Below are 10824 nucleotides of genomic sequence, written 5' to 3' on the forward strand. Positions count from 1 at the left end.
GCCTTTACTTTAATCCTACGGCTCCTCTGAAACTATGCAATGTGCTTTTCTAAAGACACTTTGCTCTCCTCTTCTACACATGCAGCCAATTTACTAAGTTGTCATATTAACAAAAGGACTTGAAATGATATGTTCAGTTCTAGTGCCTTCTAAAAAAACAGGATACTTAAGTGCTCTCTGGGTTTAAAACCTCCCATCACTCCTCACCTCCCACCCACCCATGCCAGACAATTCTGGAAAGAAGAGGTGCTCTCCTAGATTTGAAGGGAATTATGCAGTTTAAAAAAAAAAGAAGCAGTGCTTGATGAAACTGAGATCAACAGAACTGGGATGTTTGTTCCTAACTAGAAAAATGGCAAGCCTAGAAAATGAAGGCAGTTTTTTCTAGTGATTTTTAAAGTCAGCAAATCTTCTATTATTTTTTTAAATTGTGGTAAAATACACATAGCATAACATTTACCATCTTAACCTTTGTTTTTTTTAAGACAAAGCTTTGCTCTGTCACCCAGGCTGGTGTTCAGTGGTATCATCTCGGCTCACTGCAACCTCCACCTCCTGGGTTGAAGAGATTCTCCTGCCTCAGCCTCCCCAGTAGCTGAAACTACAGGCATGTGCCACCACACCCAGCTAATTTTTTTTTATTTTTAGTAGAGATAGGGTTTCACTGTGTTAGCCAGAATGGTCTGTATCTCCTGACCGTGATCTACTCACCTCAGCCTCCCAAAGTGCTGGGATTACAGGTTGTGAGCCACTGTGCCCAGCCCACCTTACCCATTTGTAAGTGCACAGTTCTATGTCATTAAGTACATTCACATGGTTGTGCACCCAAGACCACCATCCAGAACTCTTTCCATCTTGTAAAGCTGAAACTCTGAATTGCTCTCCACCATCTGGCAACCATCACTCCACTACCTGTGTCTATGAATCTGATTACTCTAGGTACCTTACATAAGTATGAGCCTACATTTTGTGTGTGTGTGTGTGTGTGTGTGTGTGACTGACTGGCTTACTTCACTAAGCATAAGGTCTTCAAGGCTCATTCGTGCTGTAGCAGAATTTCCTTCCTTTTAAAAGATGAATAATATTCTACTGTATGTTGCTATGGTCTGAATGTTTGTATTACCCCGAAATTCATATTGAAACCTAATAACTAAGTATGATGGTGTTAGGAGGTGGGGCCTGTGGGAGGTGATTAGGTCACAAGGGCTGAGCCCTCATGAATGGGATTAGTGTCCTTAAAGAAGCAGCCCCAGAGTGACCTTGCCCCTTCCGTGATGGGATAATACAGTGAGAAGTTGCCATCTGTGACCCAGAAAGTGGACCCTCACCAGATAGTAAATCTGCTCACACCTTGATCTCAGACTCCCCAGCCTCCAAAACTATAAGCAATAAATTTATTTTTCTTATGAATTATCCAGTCTACGGTATTTTGTTGTACCAGCCCAAACAAATTAAGACATATGTATAAGCCACATTTTTTTGTTCAGTTGTTCATACATCAATAGACACTTGGGTTGCTTCCACCTTTTGGCTATTGTAAATGATGAACATCGGTGTACAAAGAGATCTTCAAGACCCTGACTTCAAATCTTTTGGGTGTATACCCCTAGAGGTAAAATTGCTTTATCATACAGCAATTCTATTTTTAATTTTTTGAGGAACCTCTATAGTGTTTTCCATCACAATTGCATCATTTTACATTCCCACCAACAGTGCACAACAGATCCAATTTGTTCTCACCCAAGCCAACACTTGTTATTCTCTAGGTTTGGTTTTGTTTTGTTTTGATAGCAGCCATCCTAATGGGTATCTCAGAATGGTTATGATTTGTAGTTCCCAAGTGATTAGTCTAATAATAGTAAGTCTTTTTTCCTTTGTTTTTTGACATGGGGACTCACTCTGTCGCTTAGACTGGAGTGGCGTGGTGCAATCTTGGCTAACTGCAATCTCAGCCTCCCAGGCTCAAGTGAGCCTCCCACCTCAGCCTCTCGTAGTAAGTTATTTTTAAAAGTTCAGAAAGATAATATTTTAAAATTTAGATCATCTAATACAGGGGTAGAGTAATTTCTTTTTAATTTAGGCTCTGTCCCTGTGTTTTCCCTTATAAAGACCCTTTCATTCTTGATGCCTCAGTCTTCCAGCCCTTTCTCTTTGCCTCACTCTCCATAATAAAGTATTAACATCAGTTACTTCATCATCCTCTTCAGTGTATCTTTTCCACTATTTAAAATCCGAGAAGCTTCCTTCCTGATGATGGTTACTTAGCTTGTGGGGAAGTCAGGAGGAAGAAATAAATTTTAAAAAGTATAAGGCCAGGCATGGTGGCTTATGTCTGTAATCCCAGCCCTTTGGGTGGCCAAGGCGAGTGATCAGTTGAGATCAAGAGTTCAAGACCAGCCTGGTCAACATAGTGAAGCCCCATCTATATTAAAAATACATAATCCCAGCTACTTGGGTGCCTGAGGCAGGAGAATCACTTGAATCTGGGAGACAGAGGTTGCAGTGAGCTGAGATCCCACCACTGCACTCCAGCCTGGGGGACAGAGACCCTTGTCTCAAAGCAACAACAATAAATAGACCATGACAAGACCACTCTGCATTAAAAAGAAATTTAAAAACCTGAAGGCCACCAATTTCTTTCAGAGAAAAGATAAAAACTTCATCCCCTCATCCCCATAGGAAAATATATCTGAATTCACAGAATATGAAATACCAATTATTAATAATTTGAAGTAAGTTCATAAGTAATATAAGAACACACATTATAACAGTAACATTTTTTTCAATTCAAAGCAAAAAATAATTTTTTTTCTTTTGAGACAGTCTTGCTCTGGCGCCCAAATTGGAGTGCAGTGGTGTGATCTCAATTCACTGCAACCTCTACTTCCCAAGCTCAAGTGATCTCCAACCTCAGCCTCCCAAGTAGCTAGGACTACAGGTGCTCAACATCATACCTAGTTAGTTTTTACATATTTTTTTTAATAGAGACAGGGTTTTGCCATGTTGCCCAAGCTGTTCTCAAACTCTTGGGCTCAAGTGATCCATCCTCCTCAGCCTCCCAAAGTGCTGGGATTACAGGCATGAGCCACTGTGCTCAGCCTCCAGATTTTCTTCAATGGTAATAAACTATATTATGATAAGGAAGTAAAAATGGGTATAATCTTTCTGGACAACAATTTGACAACTCCTATCTATCAAAAACACAAAAATATTTATCCTTCTGGGCTCAGAAATGCCACCTCTAGGAAACATTCCTTAGGAAATCATCAAGAATTAAAAGACTTATGTAAATAAACTGGAAATGGTCTAAATATCCAACAAAAATATGGACGCTGGTTAAATAAATTATGGTATAACCACAGTATAGAATAATGCATAGTCATTAAAAATACTGTTGAATAGGTTCAATTATGTGGAAAGTGTTCAGATTATATCATTAAATGTCAAAAGGCTAAATATAAAACCATATATATACAATAAGATTTCATGATATTTACTTTAAAGTAGATCACCAAAATTATTAGATCAAGAAACTTAGTTCCAAATTCCTACATCACTATTTTAAGCTATATAAAGGTAAGTGTATTTTCTAAATTCTCAATCCTAAATTTCATCCACAAAATGGGGAAAAATTAGTATTCACCTTACAAGACCTGGTGGGGGGATTCAACAAAGTAAACCATGTAAAGTCATAAATTCATTAAAGAATAAACAGTAGTTGTTACTATTGTTTTCAAAATTTTTAAAGTTGTTCATTAAAAATGGCAGTCGGTCAATCATCAAACAAAATAAACGGTAAGCACCAAGTCACAGCTTCAGACCATACACCCAATCATCCACAGCATGACTAACAAGACACCCCAAAAAGACACTGCAAGAATCACCCTGACTGGCTACAGTGACTCATACCTGCAATCCCAGTGCTTTGGGAGGTCAAAATGGGAAGATCACTTGGGGCCAGGAGTTCAAGATCAGCCTGGACAACAAAACAAGACCCCAGCTCTACCAGAAAAAAATTCTAAATGGTGGTACCCACCCATAGAGTCCTAGCTACTGGGAGGATGAGGGAGTAGCGTTGTCTGAGCGTCAAGGCTGTAGTGAGCTAAGGTTACGCCACTGCTTCAAGCCTGGGCAACAGAGTGAGACCCTGTCCCAAAAAAAACAATTAAATAAGTAAATAAAAGAATCACCCTTTTTTGTTCAGTCATGCCACAGTATAGGTGTCAATAAAGATTACGGTGTCAGGAAAGAGAAACAAACAAACAACAACAACAAAAAAGCTTATGAAATCATTTTTTAAAAGTGGCCAGGGGGAAGAAACCAAAGAATAAAATCTTAGGAATCAAGATTCTCAGGGCACTGCTAATATAAAAGGATCCCTGTGCTGTATGAGGCAATCCTATTTACCTTTAAAAAACAAAAAGAAAGAAAAATGGTTCCTAAGAAACATTAAGTGACACAACTACTTGCTACCAAACAAAATCTGGAACCCCAGTATTCTGACTCAAAAGTATTTAAGGAATTAACTCATCAAAAGAAGATAAGAGAAGAAAAAAATATAATTTTGAGAGTCCTGACTATGTAAGAAATAATTAAAAATCTGGTTTCACCTGGTGATAGAGGAAGAAATGTAAGTGTATTCAATAACATTTGGAACTTTTAATATACAACATGGGCCTAGATTCTAGCGTCCACCACCAAGGTTTAATCAGGTTAGTAAAATACAAGAGGACAGCCTGAAGATGGTGCAGCGATGTCTGACAAAGCCATGGGACCTGTGTGCTGATGGAAGAAATTCCTATTTTCCTTCTCTCGCCGCCTGTCCTTCCCCATCACAGAAGGGCAACCACTTCTGAAACACCTTATAAACTAGGAATCCAAGAGAAAACTAGCCCTGTCCACAGAGAATTCAGGAATTTTCAACAGGAACTCGTAAGTGAACTCAGGGTATTAATTTCATAATCCTAGATGACATTAAATCATGTAATAATTTAAAGTTACCTCACCTACCTCCTCCACCATTCTAAGGCACCGCCCCTTAAGAGGAATGTTATGCCTTTTGCCCACAAATTAACCTATTACAACCTATTACAAATAGCCAAACTACTGCACTGTGTAAATGCAAACCTTTTACCAGATTAGAAAACTGTACTAAGTTCTGCAAAGAATGGCAAACCTCTGATTTCAGGTTGTTTTCCAACAAAACATCCATTCAACCTTCCTATCCCACTCAGAAACTACAGGAAGCTATTTATGTCTGTAGCCCACTCTTTTTTTTTTTTTTTTGAGACAGGGTCTTACTCTGTTGCCCAGACTAGAGTGCAGTAGCACCATCATAGCTCAAGCTCGCTGCAGCCTCGGCCTCCCTGGGCTCATGTGATCATCCCGCATAAGCCACCGCACCTGGCTTGAAGCCCACTCTTGCCTCGCACACTAGTCTCTGGCAAAGCAGGTGTCCATAGTTTTAATGTGAATCATGCCATATCACTTAACCTAAATAAGGAACAGTTACAGAGTTTAATATCCAGCACTGATTGCATGAGAAACCCATGGTTGTATGCAAGTTCTCAGACACTCTTTTAAAATATATCAGATCCATCTCTTCATTACAAGGTGCACTATAGGAACATTTAGGAACAAATTCCTTCAGTAATGAACCTCACCTGATACCTCACTTTTTCCTGGCAGTCATTCACTCACTACCCTCCTCTCCCCGTAAGTACCAGCAACCAGGAACACACTCTCAGACATTCTCTCTCTCTCTCATCTGTCCTAGAGGGCATCACCCAAGGCTGCTGGACAATAAATCTATAAGAAAAAGCCTGCTAGCCAGACATTCCCTCTGTCACAACTGAGACCCTGTTGTTTCTTGAAGGTTTGGGACAGCAGATCATTCTTGGATTGAGTGTGTGAAGTCAGACTTTGCTGTCAGCCTCCCGAAGGATGACACTCATCACATCCTGGCATTCTGAGAGCCAACCTGGCAGGAATGAGCTTCTCATTCTTACCCAGTCATCACAAGAGATGCCAGGCCTACTCTGGGTTCTACCTAAAGGAGGTCTAAGGAAATGGAGCAATTGCTTTCTCTTTGGAATCTTTGTTGGTTATTCTGAAATACTGTAACATTTTGGAGCATAAATGATAACGGCCCAAATGATTCTTTTGACTCAAAACAACTGAAAAATAAAAGATACGAAACCATTGACTACAATATTTTTGCGGGGAAAAAAAATTTCTTGCCCAGGTGCAGTGGCTCATCCCTGAAAGCCCAGCACTTCGGGAGACTGAGGTGGGTGGTTCACTTGAGCCTAGAAGTTTGAGACAAGCCTGGGAAACATAGGGAGACCCTATCTATACAAAAATTACAAAATATTAGCTAGGCATGGTGGCATGCACCTGTGGTCCCAACTACGCAGGAGGCTGAGGTGGGAGGGACTGCTTGAGCCCAGGAAGTGGAGGTTGCACTGAGCTATGATCATGCCACTGCACTCCAGCCTGGGTGATGGAGAAAGACCATGTCTCAAAAAACCAAAAACAAAAACCTGTTTATTCTAGGAGGACTTCTTTCTGCCTGAAAAAAAAAAAAAAAAATGACATTCGGCCTGCTTCAAAGTTTCATCAGATAATCATTAGTCATCTTCAAACACAGAAGATCCACAAGAATTAAAGAATCAGGATGGTGAAAACAACCTTAAGTTACAAAGGCCATTTGCCTCAACACATAAATGAAACAATAAACAGAGATAAATTAGGAGGCTGCCCCAGTGTAAGTTTGGACCAGAATCTTAGTGTTCTGATTCCTGATCTATACTTTCTGTATCTCTCCTAAATCCACAGCATTAAAGTTACCATTTATAACAATAGCTCAAGGAATTTTTATTTCTAAACAGAGATTTGGCACAATTTCCACATTTATAACTACCACAGCAAAAAACATTTTTGAAAGAAGGAAGAAGTTCCTGAGAATGGCTTCCTGAATCTAAAGAAGCATTAAATCAAGAAAATTCATCAAATAGCTGACAATGCTATATTATTATTAATAAACAACATTTTTCCTTTGTGATCAAGTTAATAACATAATGGTATACAATTTTTATTCTAAGAGAAACGGCCCAGTTAGGTTTAAAAACAAAACAAAACAAACAACAACAACAACAAAACAGATACTTCACTCTGTCAATCAAGCAGTCACTACAGTGGTCCTTCTGGTCCTTACCCAGAGTTAAGTATGATATAAAGGATATGCTAAAAACCATCAAGCTTTGAGATCTTCAAACTCAGCCAAAAGTCATTGCCCTTAGGCTGCTTCACTTTTTACCAACCATGCTGGGCTTCCATATTGCTGTCCATATGCTGTCATAAAGTGACATGTTCTGGCTACCAATGCCTCCACTGTCAACACCCCAATAGTGGAGATGAACAAAAAGACAGGGCTGCTTAGCTGGGCAAAGCCCGATTCAGTCAATTCTTTGATGTTTCTTTTTGTAGACACAAATACCTAAGCCTGAGAAGGTGGCATTCAAATTCACAATTTTAGCCTCAACAAGAACATTATTGACTTCACTTAATGTAAAATAACGATGTTGGATAATCAGGTATTTCTTAGGTATGTTCTCAGCTTTGAAATAAATGACAAAGTATATGAGGAGAAGAATCTTAAGAGAATTATTCCTATTACAAAAACATATCATTCTACAAGGGGATTCACAACAGCCTTTTAAAATCATGTTATACATTATAGAATACTGCAAAGGAAAAAGACGTATATATGACATGCTAGAAAGGGATTGAAAGTGAGTTGCAGCAGTGATAATATTGAATGGTTCCGTTTTATTGATTCAGGCCCTTGAAGGATGCTACTGAGCTGAAGGTCATAGGTTGGATCCCAGGATATGTCATTTAGGTTTGAGAAGAAGAGAGACCTGCAGAACTTCTAACTCTAGATACAACTAGATTGTGGATTTTCAGATAATTAAGAAGGTCCAAATGGTTAAAGACAGAGCTGTGACAGGAAGAAACAAAGTAGACAGTATTCCAAAAGTCAGTAGCATTCTATGACTTATGTGCCATATTGGATTATTACTCTAAACATTAACCATAAACTTTCACTTTCCATACAGGCCCTTTAATCTCTTCTACTTAGATCAATGGCCTGAAGGAAACTGACCAACTCACTACATATCAATATAAGGACATTTGCTGTCACTGACAATTGAAAGCAGCTCACCCCTTTACTTTGGGGTAAAAAATTTAAAAAATTTTTACCCCTGGTAGTCGAGTCATGGGATTCTGGGGAAAAAAATTTAAAAAAAGAAAAAATGTTTACAAAGAGGAAAAATGAACTTCTAGTTTTCAACTTTATTAATGTGTATCTTTTTCAAGGCAGACAATCTAAGTACAAAGCCATCTCCATTCTAACAAATTAATTTTTTTTAAACACAGTGAACAGCCTGGAATCAGCACAGAGAAGGAGGATGTCAGGAAATTTCAGCTTTTTGTGCACAGATCGTGCTTTTGTTCTCCAACACATAAGACTGCACATCTCTTTCAAATGCATAAGCTGTCTAAAAGTGAGTCCAGCCAGAATTTATCAGACACAATTTATCGGAATTCAGCAATTGTGTGTGGATCCCCTACTATGTGCCAACATAGAGGAACCTGCCATCCCTGCGTCTGCTTGTTTCTGGAAAGACTGCAAAACAGAATAAGTTCAAATTTTCCATAACCAAACATTTGCTCTAGAGGTAACTCTACACCTGCAAACACACCCACTTTTTCACAGTGAGCCACAGCACTGCATGGGATCAATGACACATCTGTATTAGATTCCAATAATTTTAACATACGTCTTTAAATCTGTTGCTTTGTGTTTGTCAATTTCCGCAGGCCAACAGCTGACTTCGTTTTCAAGCAACAATGTTATCCAGTGAAAAATACACCTTCCTGAAACAAAAAATACTTTTTGTTCCCATGAAGCTTTGTTGCCTTTTCCAGCAGCAAATGACTCAAAAGACACGCTCTACCATCCTCAATAGTGGTTTTCAGGCCAAGAGGAACAGCGAATGAGGTACCAGCAAAAGCTTAAGAAACAAAACCAAGGTGAGTTAAGGGCAGGGAAGAAAGGCAGAGTGGAAGTGAGAAATGGAATCTGAACTCCACTTTGTGATCTAAAAAATAGAGCCTTTACTGATGAATTGAGCAGAGGACGGGGAGGGTATAAGAAAGGGAAAGACAATATTTTCTGTTACTGAAAAAAAAAAAACTGTGCTGCTATCCCGGTTTTATTTCAGTAGCACTCAGAGAATACATGGCAAGCACAATCTAGTTTCGCGACGAAAACGGATTCCATGAGAACACAAGTTTCTATGTGACACAATGGAGATATCCAACCAAACCGAGGAACTATACAACTGCTCAAAATTTTAAGTGCGTTCGGGTACCAAAAAAGAAGTTTGTGATTATTCGCAGGACGCGGTTATTAGTTTAATATCACTAATTTACAAAATGTGCACCCGTCCTGTCATATCCTCTTTCAAAGAAAGCGCTAATGACCTGAAATGCTATTAGCCCGTTTGCCAGGACTGTGGGCCTGACAGTCAGTGTCACGGATGAAAACCAAACAGCGACCAGAAGTCAGGAATTCTTTTGAAGCACGGACCCTACAATTCCTGTGCCGGAGGGTAAAGATTGATGTGTGCGCGGTTCCTCCTCCCTTCGGGCCGCGCGTCCGGAACGTTCCTGGCTGTCAGGTGGGTGGCGCGGGCCCGGCGGGAAGCCCTGCCCGGCCGCCTTGCGTGGCGCGCGACCGGAGAGGGGCGAGCCCCGCGGAGCACGGCGGGTCCCGAGGCCGGCCACTGCTCACCTTTGTTCCCCTGCCCTCGCCGGGGGGAGGAGAGAGCAGCGCCCAGGAGGAGGACAGGGGGCGACCCTAACGCTCCGCGGCTCCTCCCCGGCGCCCGAGAGGAAATCCGTGGCAAGCCAGACCCTCTCTGGCTCCCAGAAAGCCAGCCCGGCAGGGGGGGTCAGCAACCCCTCCCCGAACACAAAGGTTTGGAGGCGTGAACGCGAGCGTTGGGGGCTCGGGGGCGTGCGCTGCAGAGCACGCGAGTGTGCGTGTGCACGCGAGTGTGTGTGCGCGCGTGTGTGTGCAGGGGGAGGGGAGGAGGGGCTCCAGCCCTTCTTACCTCTCGAAGATGAGCCGCACCATGAAGATGCAGAAGGCCAGGGGAAAAGCGAGGTAGAGGTCCTCAGCCTGCGGGAAGGTGGCCTCATCCGTGTTCTTCAGGTCCGCCCAGGTGACATTGTGCGGGAGCCAAAACCTCTCGTTCCAGAACCAGGCTAAGATCCCTGCCATCTTGCTTTGTCCACTCCTGTCCTGCGGCACCCGCAGCCCGCCGAGCTCTCCACCGCGCAGGGCGTCCAGGGATGCGCGCCCGGCTGGCCCCGAGCCTGTGCCGCCGCCGCTCCTGCTCGCAGCCGCCTCCTCCGCAGCCGCTGCTCTCGAAGGCTCGCGGCGAGCCCCAGTTCTCTCCTCCCTCTGGCCGCGCTGGGAAAAGGGGCCGCCTCGCCCGTCACATGGCAGCTCGGGCCGCCTGCCCTGATTGGCTAGTCTTCGCGTCAAGCAGCGAGGCACACACGCGGCCAACTCGCCCACGCCCGGAGGGCAGGGCTGCGCCCTAGGCGCGGGGGCACGGCTCAGGAGAGTGCTGCCTGCCCCGGCTCTCACCGCTCTCTCGCTTTGTGCTTACGGCGACGACCCGAAGTCGGCCCCCCGAATCCGCCCTAGCCTCCTGGCTTGCTCGCACATGCTCAGAACGCTGACTC

At 42.5% G+C, this 10824-nt stretch overlaps 1 protein-coding gene across 6 annotated transcripts in view; it reads right to left on the reverse strand.

The window, feature by feature from the left end:
- CERS6 (ceramide synthase 6) overlaps positions 1 to 10539 on the reverse strand; it is a 341952-nt gene extending 331413 nt beyond the window's left edge. For 4 of the 6 annotated variants that reach the window (XM_078327454.1, XM_035304621.3, XM_002749301.8 and 1 more), the window contains exon 1: positions 10185 to 10539. In XM_078327454.1, coding sequence (XP_078183580.1) covers positions 10185 to 10354 — 170 coding nt within the window. In that variant the 5' untranslated portion in view covers positions 10355 to 10539. Of the gene's footprint in view, positions 1 to 9862 lie in introns of all 6 variants that reach the window. The other 2 variants (XM_078327456.1, XM_078327455.1) reach the window with 1 other exon arrangement.
- Positions 10540 to 10824: the final 285 nt, after the last annotated feature.

The sequence above is a fragment of the Callithrix jacchus genome, chromosome 6 (genome assembly GCF_049354715.1).
Source record: "Callithrix jacchus isolate 240 chromosome 6, calJac240_pri, whole genome shotgun sequence".
NCBI classification, from domain to species: domain Eukaryota; kingdom Metazoa; phylum Chordata; class Mammalia; order Primates; family Cebidae; genus Callithrix; species Callithrix jacchus.